Raw genomic sequence first — 17,790 nt, 5'->3', positions numbered from 1 at the left:
CAAGGCAACATGTGAAAGAAACAGCAGAAAACAGCGGAAAGCACAAAAGAACAGCCTCTATATTTAAGACAAAACTTAAACAATACAAAATAGACACCTGGCAGAAAGACCCATTTATCCAGCTGGGAAAGCATTAATACAGTCGTACCCCGGAAGTCGAATGCCTTGTGACGTGAACATTTTGGCTCCTGAACGCCACAAACCCAGAAGTGAGTGTTCTGGTTTGTGAACGTTCTTTGGAACCTGAACTTCCGACACGACTTCCGTGGTTTCCGATTGGCTGCAGGAGCTTCCTGCAGTCAATCGGAAGCCATGCCTTGGTTTCCGAACATTTTGGAAGTTGAACAGACTTCCAGAACGGATTCCATTTGACTTCCAAGGTATGACTGTAATAATAATAATAACAATAATAATGGTAATCATAATAGTAATCATAATAAATTGTATACTGTACTATACCGATAGATCTCAGGGCAGTTCACAACATAAAATCACAACACAAAAAATACATAATAAAAACAAAACGTCTTCAGTTGTTTCTGGAAAGCACAGGCAGTTGGAAACTTTCTGCAGGGACCTATTGGGTATAGAAGAGACTTTGCACCACAACACCCACCGGTCCCTCCCAGCCATACCTGGAGATGCTGGGGTTGAACTTGGGACCTTCTGCTCACAAAACCAGTTCTTGTACCTTCTGGAACATAGGCAGCAGACCCATTGGTCCATCAAGCTCAGTGTTGCCCTACACTGACCGGCAGTGGCTTTCCAGGGTTTCAGGAAGGGGTCTCTCCCATGTCTAGCTGGAAATGCCTTTGGGGAATGAGCCCAAGACCTTCTGGATGCAAAGCACCTGAGCTATCGCCCTTCCCCTTAGAAACAAGTTAAGATTCCTTCTGATGTATAAAGGGTTGGATTAAACAGGAGCATATGAAGCCGCCTTTTACCCAGTCAGACCATTGGCCCATCTAGCTTAGCATTTCCTACACTGACTGGCAGTGGCTTTCCAGGGTTTCAGAGAGAGGATGTTTGCCAGTCTTACCTGGAGATGCAGGGGTGTGTGAGAGTGGGGTGGCCACATCCACTGATGGCATGTGGTCCTTAGAGAATTAACCAAGGACAAATGTGGCCTCCGGGCCAAAAAATAGATACCGTATTTTTCGCTCTATAAGACGCACCAGACCACAAGACGCACCTAGTTTTTGGAGGAGGAAAACAAGAAAAAAAATATTCTGAATCCCAGAAGCCAGAACAGCAAGAGGGATCACTGCGCAGTGAAAGCAGCAATCCCTCTTGCTGTTCTGGCTTCTGGGATAGCTGCGCAGCCTGCATTCGCTCCATAAGACGCACACACATTTCCCCTTACTTTTTACGAGGGAAAAAGTGAGTCTTATAGAGCAAAAAATACGGTAAATGTTAGCTGCCCATTTTAACTTCTCCCTGTCTCACCTGATTCCCCAGGTTGTTTAAACTGCAGCAAATTCTCAGAACTGCTGGAGAGGGTCAACTTCTTAGAAGCAAAGGTCAGTCTCTTTCAATATAATTTTATATACTCTTGAAGGGGCAGTGGGGTTGAGGTGGGTCTCAGCTGGGCTGCTTTATCCAATACCTCTCCTCCACCTCTCCAGCCTTGTCAGAAATCATTATTTCAGTGTGGCAGATTTGCAACTCTTTGTCTGTTGATATCAGACAGACGCCTTCATTGTATTTTTTTCCTCCCGGTGCCTGCTTTTTTTTTTTTAAAAGATATTTATTGAGAATTTTAAAGTTACAAAGAAAAAAGAAGGGAAAAATAAGAAAGAGAGAAAAAGAAAGAAAAGAACAGATAAAAATAACAATTAAACAATACAAATCAATAAAAACCAAAATCAAAAAGAAAAAAACAAAACACACAATGCAACACAATCAAAAAACAAAAATATACAACAAATTTAAAAACAAATCCAATATTCTCAAATCCTTAACTTTCATTAACTTATTTCATCAACCTCCTCACACCTCCCTTTTTTGTATTCTAGTTGTTAATTATCTCAGCAAATCCTTTCCATCTTTCACAATATTCTGTCATTAAATTACCTTGATCTATTTTAACCTTATCTTACCATAAAAAACCTTAAAACTTAAAACTTAAATCTTATTTATACCGAATTCTTTTAACCATAACATATTCTTACATAATTCTTTTTAACATTTCTGCTAAAGCCAAATAATTTCATTCCAACATTTTTCTGATACTCATTAATTTTGCGATACTTTTCTAAATAAATTTTTAAAACTTTGTTCCAATCTTCATCCATCGTCTCTTCTCCTGGTCTCGGGTTTTGTCAGTCCTTTCTATCCCATCCATCTAGTCCATCAACCTGGTAACCTTATATCCGAGGCTCTTAAGTCTTTTCCATGTCCCTTCCGCAGGTCTTCTTCATGTTTATACTTGTACTTTACTTTGTCTTCTGCTCCTTTCACTCTGGGAGGCTCCAACTTGACAATATTTTTGTCCCTTCTCGACAAGTCAGCCCCTTTTCCATAGTCAACACTGAAATCCATGTGATATTTAAAGGCATGTTTCAAGGCCCCTCCAAAATTAGGGGCCCCCACAGCTCCGAGCTCTCCCCGGCCTAAAGCCAGACTTGGAAAATCAAAACATCTCTGCATGGGGGGTCCATCCAGCCCCCCATCTCCAAACCAAGCAGATCTCCGTCTCTCCAAATCTGACTTTTTCCAGGTTCATTCATCAAATCCAACGACTCATGTTCCTGCTGGGCCACAGCTCCCTCCATCTCTGCCACCCGAGGTCCAGCAACAGCCTTCTCCCTCATCTCATCTGTCAAAGCACATTCCTGGGTTAATTCCTGAGTGGGTTCTATATAGGTACCCACTGCCTGTCCAAAATTTCCTATTGCAACTGTCATCAAATCCATTTTCTCATGTAACTGTTCCAATAAAGCACTTGTCTTGCAAAAGGCAAGCACCAGAGCCTCTGAGCACATTCTTGTTCAAGGTCGAAGTCTGGTCCCACGATCTTAATCTTTTACAGCTGCAAAACTCCCCAGTTCGACTTTAATAACAGTTTCACAAGCTCCCTCTAGGGGAAACAATTTCTATTTGTATCCATCTTTTTTTCCTTTTTTTTAAGGCAGATTTAGCAACAAAGTTTTCCTTTTTCGGATATTTTGTCAATATTTTGTTCCTTTTAAAAGCGAAAGGGAACAATGGAATCAATATGTTTCTGTTCTTTTAACTATCTGTCAAAGATGTTTGTCCATAGTCAATGGGCTTCTCCAAAACGTCTGTCTTGACACCCCGCCCCCAGGTTCAAGATGGTGGAAAATTACCTTTCTTTACTCTCTCTTCTGCAGGTTTAAACAGTCTAAAAAAAGGTTTCCCCCTCTTCTCCTGCTTCCAAGGGGGGTTCAGTAATTTTAAATGATGAAAATTTAGTCCTTTACAAACGACTTTCTGAACTCTAGCTTGCCGTGTCTTTGCTTCAATCTATCTACAAAAGCGGAAGGCGGACTTCCTGTTTAGACCTTCCCGCTTTTGGTGCCTAATTAAGAAATTTCACAGTCCAATTTTCCGTTCTACTCACGGGCAGTTGTTTGAAATCCAATTGTCCACAGGAAAAAGTCAGCGCTCTCCGGCAACAGCAATGCGGCTTCACTCCGTGAAAGAAGCAGTCGATTCAAAGCACCGCGCCACTCACCCCACGTCTCTCCGGATCCCCAAAACCGGGTTTCCTCGCGAGTGGAGGGGGCGTAAAGGTGCCAGCCGAATCCCACGTCCACAGGCTTCTCCCGCCTGTGGTTTTTGATGGGTCTCTGCCTCGCCGTGGCGGTTCAGACCCTGTTTTCCACGGAGCGGGTTCCTCCCGATCGGAGGAAATCCGCCATTGCCAGAGGCACCAACCCGGAAGTCTGCTTATTTTGTTTTCATTTAGGCAAGCCTTTCCAAATATATGAATGTTAATGTTGTTCGGCGTTAATTATTTTTTTCAGATGCTTTTCCTTGTTTTTAACTGTTTCTTAACTGGTAATTTTAATATTTCTTGTAAACCGCTGAGAGGTCTTAGTTCAATCAATTGGCATGTAAATGAAAAAAATAAATAAGTATGCAATTTCATCAAAGACCAACAGCATCAGAAGGGTAACAGCTCTGCATGTGGGGGGACACAGAGTGGAATGAAAAGGATGCCTTCTTGCCCCTCTAATCACATATGGTAGCCAATATAGCTAGCATACTGATCTGAACACACAACCATCACATACTCAACCCCAACCACGCTACTTCTGGACGTGTGTCTCCCTGCCTGTGCATGTATCGGGGTGAAGACCTTTGGCCTGCTTTGCTGGAGATGTTCCCCCTTGTCTTCAGGTAGCGACCCTCTCTGCGGCTGAATCTGTGGACTCTCTGGTGCCCGGCAGACGACTTCCTCCTAAGGGAGGCGACTCTCCTGATTCCGTGGCCCTGTGGGGCTCTCTGGCTGCTCAGGGGAGCCCTGGGGATGAAAGCGCAAAAGGTAAGCGGGAGGGAGGCAGTGGATCTTCGTTGGTCATCTGGGGTGTGGCAGGGTGGGCACAGGAGACGAGGCCTTTTCAGTGGTGGCCCCGCCTGTGAATTCCTTGCCTGGTTAGCTCCCGCACTTCCTTCATGCCTTGAGACTCTGGCAAGGAGTGGGAGCTTCCTCTCTGGGCTGATGGGGCAATGCCCCATGAACCTCAGTCTGGCCTCGGCTAGCTCTCACCTGCCTGCCTTCTTACATACAAGCAGTCCAGGGGGTGGCCCTGCCTAGCCTCTTCCTCCCTGCCAGGGAATGAGCCAGCACTAAATCACACGGAGTAACCTCTTCATTAGACGAAACAAGACCTGCTCCAGGGAGTGAAGCCTAATCAGCACAGCAACTCTTCTGGGTAGGCAGTTGTGGAGGCTGAAGGTCCCTGCCTTCCCACAGTTGCCTAAATCTCCTCCATCCCCAGGTCCTTCCCAAGCAATCTGAGACTATGCCAACGTGCTTGTCTCTGCTCCTCCCTCAACATACCTCTTCTGGTTCTGGGAGACCAGGGGGAATGGGGATTGTCACAGCAGGAGGGGGAGACAATAGCCTGATTTGTCTCTGCCTCTTAGCTCCCCTCCCCTCCTGCTTCAACATCTGCCTCTGATTCTGGACTTCTCTCTGCCGTAGACACTCCCAGCTCACTAAACCCTGTAACCTTTTTAGCTTCTGGCAGATCCTCTTCCCATTCTGCTCCTTCTTCTCCCTCTGACCACCCATCCTCTGTGTCCAGCCAATCTGTGATGCACCTCCAGCTCAATCTCAGTGGTTGCCCTGTAAAGGTAAAGGGACCCCTGACCATTAGGTCCAGTCGTGGCTGACTCTGGGGTTGCGGGCACTCATCTCTTTATTGGCCGAGGGAGCCGGCGTACAGCTTCTGGGTCATGTGGCCAGCATGACTAAGCCGCTTCTGGAGAACCACAGCAGTGCACGGAAACGCCGTTTACCTTCCTGCCGGAGTGGTACCTATTTATCTACTTGCACTTTGACGTGCTTTCGAACTGCTAGGTTGGCAGGAGCTGGGACCGAGCAATGGGAGCTCACCTCGTCATGGGGATTCGAACCGCTGACCTTCTGATCAGCAAGTCCTAGGCTCTGTGGTTTAACCCACAGCGGCACCCATGTCCCTCTGGTCTAGTCCAATATAGATATAATCTCCGTCGCCCCCTGCTGCTAGCCTTCCTTCTTTCCACTCTACCAGTCCCATCAGGTACCATTTTGGCGCCAGGTTAAGACGCTGCTGTCTGGATGTGCTAACAGATGACAGTGTAGGTGTGCATTTTGTGTGGGTGGCCATCGAGAAGCCTCAGCTTCTTTGTTTGCCTTGTCTGTCCTTTTCTGGGATCTGGGTTTTGGGCTTGTTTTGATGGTGGTTAGTCACACTGTTAGCAAATGTTTTAATAAATAAAAGCAAGATGGAGCAAGAAGCCAGTTTGCTCGGAGAGGATGTGCATGTGTGCACGGAGCCTAAACTTGAGGAAAGTCTGAGGGAGTATCCTTTTACCCTTTGCTTCTTCTTCCCTGAATGATCTGAAGTGGATCAGTTGAGGCCAGGTCCTTGCCTACAGGCCCTCACTAGTTCAAGGCAACTGTCCTTGACATTTAACAATGCCCGAAAATGACCATTTTCTTTCAAGAGGGGTGAGCAACCCAGTTGCCTGCTTGGCCTCATTTCATGTGCGTAGGAAGCAGGCAGGAAAGGGATGCAGGAGAAGAGAAGAGATGAGAGAGAAAAGGTATTAAGTTGTGGGTGAATATATCAGACGACACAGCGATTCTTCAAACAGCTCTTGTTTATTCACAGGCCAGAGCAGAACTGAACTGAAGGGTTCAGCCAGCCTGCTTATATAGAGCTCCATTACAACGCAACAGTAACCATTTTCTGTAACTATCCAATCACTGAACATCACTTTCAATCCCTTATTTGCATATGTGGACCTGAGTGAAAACTGTCTACAGTATCCCCCTGCTGGCCCAGGGTGAAAACTTCAGTACATAACAAAAGGGAGTGGGAAGAGAGAGAAGGAGACAAAGGGGTGTGGCAGAAAAGAGGAGAGAAAAAGGGGAGGCTGCCCTTTTTGACTCCAGCACTGCCAGGGGGATGAAGCACTTCAGTAGTGCACACCAAAATTTCTGGGATGCACTTCCATCACTCCTGCAAATTACTTGACAGTCTGGAGGGGACCAAAGTCTAGAGCAGTGTTTCCCAACCTTTTTTGGGCAAAGGCACACTTGTTTGAAGAAAAAAATCTCGCGGCACACCACCATTACAGCCCCGTGACGTCAGCGCGCAGCGTCACGCCAGGAGGGACGCACGAAAGTGAAAGTTTTCAATTTTTTCCCCTCCCCCTTGCCGGGGAACCTCCAAGCTTTGGGGGTGGGGGGGGAGGAGGCAGCGCAGCAAAGCGAGGGACTGAGGGACGGCGGCAGCTGAGGCGGCAGCGGCTGTTGTGGTGGCGGCGATAGCAGGCGGAGGAGGGGGCGGCGGCGGGGCCGAGGTGGCCGGCGGCGGCGGGGGAGGCGGCGGCGGGTGGAGCAGGAGGGCGGCCGAGGCCGGTGAGGGAGTAGGGTTGCCCGGGGCTTGAGGAGCCGTCGCCGGGAGTTGCTGCTGCTGTTGTTGCTGCTGCTGCCCGGACATGCCGGCCTCCTCCTCGTCCGCTGTCTCGCGCTCCTCCCTTTTGCACGCGCTGCCCCGCCGCCGCCCCATTGGCTGGGTCCTGTCAGCTGATCTTCCTGTGTGTGTGTGTGTGTGAGGGGAGAATGGAGAGAGAAACCTCGGCACCACCACCGCGGAGCCGTCCCCGGCTCGACGCGGATCCTCGCCGCCGCCGCCTCTCACCGCCCGACTCGCCCGCCTCCCTCCCACGGCACACCAGCCAACCTCTCACGGCACACTAGTGTGCCGCGGAACACCGGTTGGGAAACACTGGTCTAGAGGCTACTTTGCCTCTGCAAAGACACCATGCATTGGCTTTTAGCAAAGGGGTCACATGTTGCCTTTTCAAGCACGAGTTATTTATTTTATTTATTGCATTCATATTCCACCTTTTCCTCCGGGGAGCTCAAAATGGTGTGCACAGTTCTCCCCTCTGTCCTCTCAATTAATCCCCACAACAACCCTGTGAGGTAGGTTGGGTTGAGAGGCAGGGGCTGACCCCCAAGGTCACCCTAGTGTGAGCTTCATAGCCGAGTGGGGTTTTCAACCCTGGTCTCCTGGATTCTAGGCTGACACTCTTAACCACTATACGATGCATTAGATTTTTATTTTTATTTTAATAATAATAATAATTTATTATTTGTACCCCGCCCATCTGGCTGGGTTTCCCCAGCCACTCTGGGCGGCTTCCACAAAGACCAAAAATACACTAATATGTCATACATTAAAAACTTCCCTAAACAGGGCTGCCTTAAGATGTCTTCTGAATGTCAGGTAGTTGTTTATCTCTTTGACATCTGATGGGAGGGCGTTCCACAGGGCGGGCGCCACTACTGAGAAGGCCCTCTGCCTGGTTCCCTGTAACCTTGCTTCTTGCAGGGAGGGAACCGCCAGAAGGACCTCGGCGCTGGACCTCAGTGTCCGGGCAGAACGATGGGGGTGGAGACACTCCTTCAGGTATACTGGGCCGAGGCTGTTTAGGGCTTTAAAGGTCAACACCAACACTTTGAATTGTGCTCGGAAACGTACTGGGAGCCAATGTAGGTCTCTCAAGACTGGTGTTATGTGGTCTCGGCAGCCGCCTCCAGTCACCAGTCTAGCTGCCGCATTCTGGATTAGTTGTAGTTAGTCACCTTCAAAGGTAGCCCCACGTAGAGTGCATTGCAGTAGTCCAAGCGGGAGATAACTAGAGCATGCACCACTCTGGTGAGACAGTCTGCGGGCAGGTAGGGTCTCAGCCTGCGTACCAGATGGAGCTGGTAGACAGGTGCCCTGGATACAGAATTGACCGGTGCCTCCATGGACAGCTGTGAGTCCAAAATGACTCCCAGACTGCGCACCTGGTCCTTCAGGGGCACAGTTACCCCATTCAGGACCAGGGAGTCCTCCACATCAGCCCGTCCCCTGTCCCCCCAAAACAGTACTTTTTAAATTAGGACAGCGTGGGGGAAGCTGAGATTCTTTGAAAGCAGAATTCTGCGTGGATTTTCTGTGGAATCGTAACTGACCCGCAGCAATTTGGTTTGGGCTGGCTGGCAAAACTGGCTGAAGTTTTCACAAACTGGGCAGCAGCATCCTAAGACTGGCCCTGCCTTCTCCAGGATTGAAGCAGGGACAATGGAGTTTTGCTTCTGATTATCAGCTCCAGCCTCTTCTCTTCCCTCTCCTCCTACCACCCGCCATCTCCTTCCTCCGAAGTCTGCTGCCAGCATTGCATCGGGGCTGGTGAGAAGCACACCAGGCGAGGGGGCCAAAATTGAAAGCAGCTGGCTGACGGGGACTGTCCCGGGGCCTGGCGAAGCTTCCTGGCTTTGGCTGGAGCTCTCTGCAGCTGGAAAGGTTTAGTGGTCCTTCCCTCGCTCTGACAAAACATGTGTTTCTGGTTTGGGCGAAGAGAGGGGAGGAGAAGACGGGAATAATTAATAATGGAATATTTCTCTCCCCTCTTTGCACAAGTTGCAAAAGGACAATGGGCAGAAAGGATGGCGAGATGTTCTTTCCTGGCAGGGACGTGCAAGGACTTCCCTCGTCGCTTTGTCATTCATTACACCCAACAGGAAAGGTGTGCTGAACCCTGAACATGATGCGCCGTGAGCAACTGCTGTTGTTCCTTGGTTGCGGTTCTGCTTTGCAGAGAATGACCCACATTGACTTATGCAGGGTTTTCGGTGCCTCAGAGATGGGTCATTGGCCTGATTCAGCAGAGCTCTTCTTAGGGGACACGGGTGGCGCTGTGGGCTAAACCACTGAGCCTCTTGGGCTTGCCGATCGGAAGGTTGGCGGTTTGAATCCCCATGACGGGGTGAGCTCCCGTTGCTCTGTCCCAGCTCCTGCCAACCAAGCAGTTTGAAAGCACGCCAGTGCAAGTAGATAAATAGGTACCGCTGCGGTGGGAAGATAAACATGATGGGGGACCTCAGAGTCGCTTCAAGACGGTTGTGTGGCAAAGGGATCCTTGTTCTAGTGCAGTTGTAACTTGTGGCGTTGCAGCCCTAAGAGGTAAAAAAAGGGGAAAGGACCCCAGGACAGTGAAGTCCAGTCAAAGGCAACTATGGGGTTGCAGTGCTCATCTCGCTTTTAGGTCGAGGGAGCTGGCGTTTGTCCACTGACAGCTTTCCGGGTCATGACTAAACTGCTTCTGACGCAACGGAACACCGTGATGGAAGCCAGAGAGCATGGAAACACTATTTATCTTCCTGCCACAGGGGTACCTATTTATCTACTTGCACTGGCGTGCTTTCGAACTGCTAGGTTGGCAGGAGCTGGGAGAGAGCAACGGGAGCTCACCCTGTCGTGGGGATTCAAACTGCCAACCTTCCAATTGGCAAGCCCAAGAGGCTCAGTGCTTTAGACCACAGTGCCACCTGCGTCCCCTAAGAAGAGCTCTGCTGAATCAGGCCAATGACCCATCTAGTCCTGTTCTCACAGTGGCCAACCAGATGCCTGTAATGGGAAACCCTCGAGGAAGACCCAAGCACAAGAGCACTTTCCCTAGGGTTTAAAGTCCCTGTATCGCCTTGCAGCTGGTAGCAGGGTCACTTAAATACCACAGATGGAGAATGAGAGAAAAGCAATCCTGATAACAATTTACTGAGCAGAGAGCAGTGTATGATCTGAGGATAAAGGAACAGGGAGGTTTCTTCTTACTTACGTCAGGCCTTGTACATAGCATTCCAAAGATCCTGAAAGAAGGAAGACCAGGGACACTGTGCTGGGTGTACATGTGTTACACTCTTAACATAGCCTTGCTTGTAGGAGCTCCAGGTAATGTAACGTCTTGCCCCCTCTGTATTCAGCAGGTTCTCCAGGCCCCAGAGAGAGGCTGAGGACCACCATACCTGGACGGGATGGTATGTACTCAAGCGACTTACAATATTTTAAGGGAAAAAGAAAACATACAAATACTTTAAAAGCAGCATTAAAAATAAATTATGAAAGACACTTCTGTTTTTAAAAAAGCAAACAAACTACATCGAAACATCCCATCCATGCAGAAAGGCCATAGATGGCTAAAAAAAAGAATGTTTTTGCCTGGGACCAAAAGATACGTAACTAGTGTCAGGCAAGTCTCCCTGGGGAGAGTGTTGCACAAGCTGGGGAATCACTTCTGGAAAAGGCCCATTTTCATTTTGAGGAGGGGCCGCTTGAAGAAGGGTCTTGGATGACCATTGATAAAAAGAGACTGTGAATTTCTGTGTGAAATGTTCATTTTACATTCATCTTTTCTTTTCCTGCTGTAATCTGACGTCATCAAGCATTTCCCTTTACTTTCTCTTTCTCAAGGACTGAAATTCTCACTGCAACACACCATTCGCCGTGAATCCCAGTCTCAACACATCCCTTTTTAGCTATGGCCGCTCCATATATCTGAAGCACACAACTTCCCAGCAAGAGAATCCTGGGAACTGTAGTTTCTCCCCACCACAGAGCTACAATTCCCAGCACCCTGAACAAACTACAGTTCCCAAGCTTCTTTGGAGGAAGCTGTGTGCTTTCATTGTATGTTGTGATCTTGTGAATGCGCATCTTCCTCGACTGTTACCCCCTTCCCTTTCCAAACCTTTTGTTTCAGGGAGGCTGGCCTCGCAGGGACCCCCAGGCCCTGTGGGTCCCAAAGGAGACATTGGCATCCGCGGCCCGTCAGGCGTACCTGGCGTCAAAGGCCCTGCTGGACCGCAAGGTGAGCCCCCGCTGCTCTACATGTGCAACTCTGCCTTCTCCTTGCATGGTTCAATCCTCTGTATTTCCAGCTAAAAACAACTTACGTAGTTTGATGTTTCGGACTACAAATCCCATCAGACCCAGTTCAGGGGTGGGGAACCTTTAGCCCTCCAGATGTTGCTGAACTACATCATCCCCTCTGGCCATTGGCCCTGCTTTCTTGGGTTGATGGGAGATGTAGGTCAACAACATCTTAGCAACATCTGGAAGGCCAAAGGTTCCCCACACCTGACAGTCCAAAACACCTGGAGGGTTTAAGGGGCATTGCTTGGGTTAGTTCTGGGGGTGCATTCTCTAGATTAGGTTCATTCATTTTATTGTTAGACCTTATTATGCATTGGCAATGATTTGTTTAATCGTATTCTTGATCCCTGTGAGATGTTCTCATCAGCCCATCCGTTTATCTGGCTGTTTAAACTTCCTTTAGATCTTGCAGTTGTTAGCGAATAATGAAAGAAAGCTTTCTGATGTTGTTGCAAGTTGCTTTGAGCTTGCCTTGCCTTGCAAAGAAACGGCAAGACTAGGCCGGGAGCTCCCAATTAGCTAAGTACCGTATTTTTTGCTCTATAAGACTCACTTTTTCCCTCTTAAAAAGTAAGGGGAAATGTGTGTGCGTCTTATGGAGTGAATGCTGCGCAGCTATCCCAGAAGCCAGAACAGCAAGAGGGATTGCTGCTTTCGCTGCGCAGTGATCCCTCTTGTTGTTCTGGCTTCTGAGATTCAGAATATTATTTTTCTTGTTTTCCTCCTCCAAAAACTAGGTGCGTCTTATGGTCTGGTGCATCTTATAGAGCGAAAAAATGTGGTACTTTTGAAAATGTTAATACCTCGCAATTAGTTTTTGTTATGTAAATGGTGGCACACAAACCCTGGGGTCCACGGAAAACCAATAATATATTACTACGTTTATATACTGAATTCTTCCTCCAAGGAGCTCAACATGGCCTACATGATTCTCCCCCTCCTCATCTAATCCTCACAACAACCCTGCAAAATAGGCTAAGCTAGGCGGCAGTGACTGGCCCACGGTCACACCCCATGGTGAGCTTCACGTGCCTCAGTGGGGTTGTGAACCCTGGTCTATCCCACATTGTACTCATCATGCTCTACCCACTGCACCACACTGTCTCTCACTCCAGTGACGTGGTGATGTGTGCCGTGGGTTCCTCTGCAGGATGAATGTTTGTTCTCTCTCCTGGTCTAAAACCTCTTTTTTTGGGGGGGGGACACAAGAGTGAAGCGTGTCTCCGATGTTAAATCGGGGAGGGGATGGTTTGGAGGTTTGCCTCCATGATCAGAAATCTGAGGAAAACACAGTCGTTGTAGGGTATCTTGAAGTCTCTTGTAGTGGGTTTTTTTGTGGGGGGGATTTGCTGGGGTGGAAGCACCCTCCCCGGGCAAGCAAGGCTGGGGATCTGAGCTCACGTGGAGCTGTGGTTGTACTTGGCCGTCTTTCTGGGTCTGCTTAATGTTTATTGGGTTTGGAAAGCGTCCCAGAGAAAGTTGCCTCTGGCCGTTTGGAGTTAAAACATTAACCAGCCAGCCCAACCCCACACAGACCCCATTCACCACCCTCTTCCCCACCCCCCACTCCTAGGCCTAACTCTCCTCTGTAAATCCCACTTCTTTGTTCTGGACCTCCCTGAGCTAATTTTTTTTTAGGGGGGGGAGCAGGGAGTGAGTGGGAAGGGGTTGCCTTTGCCAAATCCAGTCTCCCCCTTCGCTTCCTCCGCTCCCGTCTCTGCACGCTCCCGGTCTTCAGCTGCAAGCCGCTCGGAGCCAAAAACCTGCCTCTGAACTCCTTAGCGATGGGATAGGGAAGCCTGTGGCACCCCAGATATTGTCAAACTCCAGCTCCCATCGTCTGACCTTTTGGACTTGCTTGCTGGGGCTGAGGAGAATTGGAGTTTCATCTGAAGGGCCACAGGTTCCCCATTTGCGCCTTATAACAAGAAGATCAGCTCCAATCAGGAGAAGGAGTGGTGTCACCTTTTTTCAGACGCCAGCTATTTAGTTCCCATGGCAACATATTGTCCAAGGTTACATGGCAAACAGGAGTTCTCAATAAAGCTGGCTAGGGCCTATTGACTTAGCGAAAGGAATTGGGTTGACTATTTATTTATTTATTTATTTAATAACTTTATTTAGAATTCAACAATAACAAAGGAGAAAACCACCGTAATTGCTACGTCAATTCATTACAATTAACCAATTTTAACAATATATAAATAATAATAGAAAAAATACACAACATCACTCTTAACTTACTGAAGTTTACATATTACACTTTGATATCATTATCTCTTTCTTAACAAATCAAAAAGAAAAAGACCAAGAAAGGAGGCACAAAAAAGAAAAGCAAAGAGGAAGAAGGGGGGGAGGGGGTAAAGGAAAAAAGAAAAACAAAACAAAACAAAACAAAACAAACACATTTGACTTCCGATTAGACTCATTGTATTATTATTTCTACTATTTTTTCACACACTGTTCCAGATTATTGCATTTCTTTCTTTGTTTTCGTCAGATATCGAAAAACATTATATTTGTTGTTTTACAAGGATCATTCTATTTCTGCCAGGAGGTATTTGTTACTGGGTTGCCAGTTTTAGCAGCCATCCTCTTCTGCAGACCCTAGTCTTACAGCTACAGAATCCCACGGTTGCAGGGGATCCCCCGAGGACATCCATGCCAACCCCTATCCTCATTAACAACATAACGACGACGTGGAGTTTGCCACATGAAGCAGAGCCTTCTCAGTGGTGGCACCCTGGTTAAGGCATTTCCTCTTTATTGAAACCGGACTCTTTATTGAAACCGGTCTGCCCCACGTTCTTTTCATTCAATATTTCCCACAGGCCTTTGCAGCATTATACGTAATTTGTGTTTGTATCATTTACTGCTGACCTGTCTGTGATTTTACTTGGGAGTTGGCTGCAGTGCTAGTCCTAATGAGAGTAAGCCCATTGAAGTTAATGGATACCACTAACTTAGGTTCATGCACGCATTTCAATGGGTCTATACAAACCTTTGTTTGGGGGCATCAAAAGAAAGGGCATCATATGGGAAATGTTACAATACAGTGGTGCCCCGCAAGACGAATGCCTCGCAAGACGAAAAACTCGCTAGACGAAAGGGTTTTGCGGTTTTTGAGCTGCTTCGCAAGACGAATTTCCCTATGGGCTTGCTTCGCAAGACGAAAACATCTTGCGTTTTTTGCAAGTTTGTTTCCTTTTTCTTAACACCGTTAATACAGTTGCAACTTGACTTCGAGGAGCAACTCATAGAACGCGGTGTGGTAGCCTTTTTTGAGGTTTTGGGTGATTTTTGAAGCTTTTCCAAAACTTTTCCGACACTGTGCTTCGCAAGACGAAAAATTCGCTAGACGAAAAAACTCATGGAACGAATTAATTTCGTCTTGCGAGGCACCACTGTAATTTATCATCATCATAATTGATAATGATAGATGTGGTGATAAGTTAAATCAAGCAGGCCGAATTGTGCCCAGTTGCTGATTCAAGAGTAGCATCACAAGAGGCGAAACTTGTTTTCCTTTTTAAATGAAAGCTGAGGTTTTCCAGAAGCTGGATTTGGTGCTGCACTTGTGGTCTTGCACAGTTCTGACAACCACGCAAATCCCAGCTTGTACAGCTCACATTCTGCTGTTCCTCATGCTCAGCATGAGAGGCAGCGTGGCATAATAGTGTCGGACTCGAATCTGTGAGAGACCAGGGTTCGAATCCCCGTTCTGATCTGAAACTCACTGGGTGGTGTGACCTGGGACTGCCCACTGTCTCAACCTGACCTACCTCACAGGGTTGTTGTGAGGGCGAAATGGGAAGAATGGGGAACCATGTGCACCATGCTTGAGCTCCTTGACAGAAAAAAGTAGCGTATAGATGTGATAAATAACTAAAAAGGTGGCACTCTGAGCTTTTGCCCACAGGTGCTGGAAGAAACCCACCTTTCCTGGCTCAGGTCTCGTTGTTCACCATTGTGTTGTTTTGTTTTCCCCTCCCACCATTTCATCCAGGGCCTCCGGGGCCTCCTGGTCCCCCCGGGCGGGACGGCGCAAGAGGTTTCCCCGGAGAAAAGGGCCTTCCAGGACCTCCTGGACCACCAGGTCCACCAGCCCCTGTGGGACCAAAGATATCGCCCATTCCAGATCAAAGTGAGTAACCTCCCAGGCGAGGGAAGTGTCTTGGCCACAGGGGTAGGGAACCTCAGGCCTGTGAGCTGGATACGGCCCTCCCGGCCTCACTATCTGGCCCTTGCATCTCTCCTCAGGCCATGCACCCTTGGCCTCACCCTCTCTGAGTGCTTTGCCCTGAGTGGAATGTATCCTTGAACTTGGATCTTGCTACCCTAGATGGAGGACTAAGAGGGCTGTGGCAGTGTAGAAGCTTGCCTACTGTACAAAGGTTAAATTATTTCAATTTCAACTAAAGTGTGGTGGGCTGCCCTAAAACATTGGCTCAGGATTTCAGTGTTTGATCTAGGGAAGGGTTTGTACCAACACCTGACCAGTGAGGAATTTGTCAGCAAATGGCAGAAAACCATGGCTAAAAAAGCTACCTCTATTGGTCTGTCCCCCCCCCCAACTGTATTACCTGGGTTATGAAGGCGCCCTAAAGACGTTAAAGCAAAGATTATGGGAAAATGCACACAGTGACTTGCGATCTCGATTACACGCAGTCTGTAGTTCGCTGGCAGTAGGAGTACAATATGGGCATGTCTTTAAGTTAACATCTTACATTAAAAACCTGACAGTACCAAATTATTGAAGGCTTTTCACCAAAGCCAGACTAAACGTCTTTCCTTCTGCAGTGTTGGATGGCAGGCTGAGAGGAGTTCCCTACCAGGACACACTTCGCTCGTGTGCTCAAGACATCAATTCCATAAAACATATTTTGTTGCACTGTGCAAAATATGAGCAAGCCAGGGCTGAACTGATATTACCCTTGCTGGTACCTTTCCCGGGCAAATCAGAGGCTCACTATGTCAGGTTCCTATTGGAAGACTAGACAAACACTAGAACATTAGCAGTGGAAAAGTTTTTATCGGTGGCTGCAAGAACTAATGATCCCTATATTCTGAACAAAATGCTTGTTTAACCTGGCGGTAGGATGTATGAATTGTGTATTGCTTTGTAACGATTTGTTGGGTCTCTGGACCGTAATAAAGGTTGATGATGATGAAAATTATTTACATTCGTTGCCCTGCCCACTTTTGCCTCTGGCCCCGCCCACCACTGGCGTGTGGACCTTGAGAGGTTGCCTGGAAGGGAATGCAGCCTTTTTGCTGATTAAGTTCCCCTGCATTAGCTGCTCATTTCCTGGTCTGTTTTTGTGAGGTGAAAGATGCTTAAATCTCTCGGTCCAGGATGGTTTTGCCCATTCGCTCTCCCCATGATCTGTCTACTGCAGTCTCCTGTTCGAACTGCTGTTTTCTTTTAAGGCAGCCTTGGCCAAACTGGCACCGTCCAGATGTTTGGGACTATATCTCCCATCAGCCCCAGCTAAATCTTTGTTTAGAAAATGCCTTTGGGGCTCTTCGGTTCCAGGAAATATCTCCACAAAAAATGCAAATACGGATAAAAGTTGGAGGATTTGGGATCCCAGACTTAGAATTGTATTACTAAGCATATTTACTGTCAGGTACACAATTCTGGAGACCCATAACTGAAAACAATGGTCCAAATTGGGGTACTTTGGACCTTTAGAAAGAAGGGCAGCAATTGGGTTTTTAATACATTAATGCTCAAGATGCTATTGAAACAATAACATCAGTTCGAACAATGTGGCACCACACATCCAAAAAATATAAATTCGACCTTTTCTCCCACGACAAAATGACTTTGTGGGGAAACCCATCTTTAAAAATCAGGAAAGAAATGGTCGTATGGAAGAGGTGGATGAACAACTTGGATTAAGAACGCTGCAAACCCGGAAGTAGGTGTGTTTTGGTTTGTGAACTTTGCCTTGGAATAAGAACATGTTCCGCTTCCGCTTCATTTGTAAATTGAGTCCCCCACTGCTATGGGAAAGCACGCCTCGGTTTAAGAACGCTTTGGTTTAAGAAAGGACTTCCGGAACAGATTAAGTTCATAAACCAAGGTACCACTGTATTAATGTTGGACCAGCTGATAAATGAAGAGGATGAATTTTATACATATTCCATCTTAAGAGTCAGATTACCTACAAATGCTCAGTGGCAATGCTACACTTGCTAACCACCATCTATGGACCAGCAGCTTTTACAGCCTCAGAGACCCCCAGAGATATTGAAGCAGTTGATTAGTTCTTACGCAACAGCAACAAAAAATGGTCATCAACATATATTAATCTTTGTTACTAGCTAACTAAGGGAGGAT

General features: G+C 47.5%; 1 protein-coding gene across 6 annotated transcripts in view; it reads left to right on the top strand.

Annotated features, from left to right (window-relative positions):
* Positions 1 to 17,790, top strand: part of EMID1 (EMI domain containing 1) — a 74,955-nt gene that overhangs the window by 35,949 nt on the left and 21,216 nt on the right. For 4 of the 6 annotated variants that reach the window (XR_014519844.1, XM_083478723.1, XM_083478719.1 and 1 more), the window contains exons 5-9: positions 1,459 to 1,520; positions 4,366 to 4,510; positions 10,496 to 10,549; positions 11,272 to 11,379; positions 15,451 to 15,588. Coding sequence is in view for 5 of the 6 variants with exons in the window: in XM_083478723.1 (XP_083334849.1) it covers positions 1,459 to 1,520; positions 4,366 to 4,510; positions 10,496 to 10,549; positions 11,272 to 11,379; positions 15,451 to 15,588 (507 nt within the window). In the remaining variant the exon portion in view is untranslated. The remainder of the gene's footprint in view (positions 1 to 1,458; positions 1,521 to 4,365; positions 4,511 to 10,495; positions 10,550 to 11,271; positions 11,380 to 15,450; positions 15,589 to 17,790) is intronic. The other 2 variants (XM_083478720.1, XM_083478722.1) reach the window with 1 other exon arrangement.

This window comes from Podarcis liolepis (assembly GCF_965112155.1).
Source record: "Podarcis liolepis genome assembly, chromosome: 15".
NCBI classification, from domain to species: Eukaryota; Metazoa; Chordata; class Lepidosauria; order Squamata; family Lacertidae; genus Podarcis; species Podarcis liolepis.
Note: the sequence above shows the minus strand (reverse complement) of the source record. Positions and strands in the feature narration are given on the sequence as shown.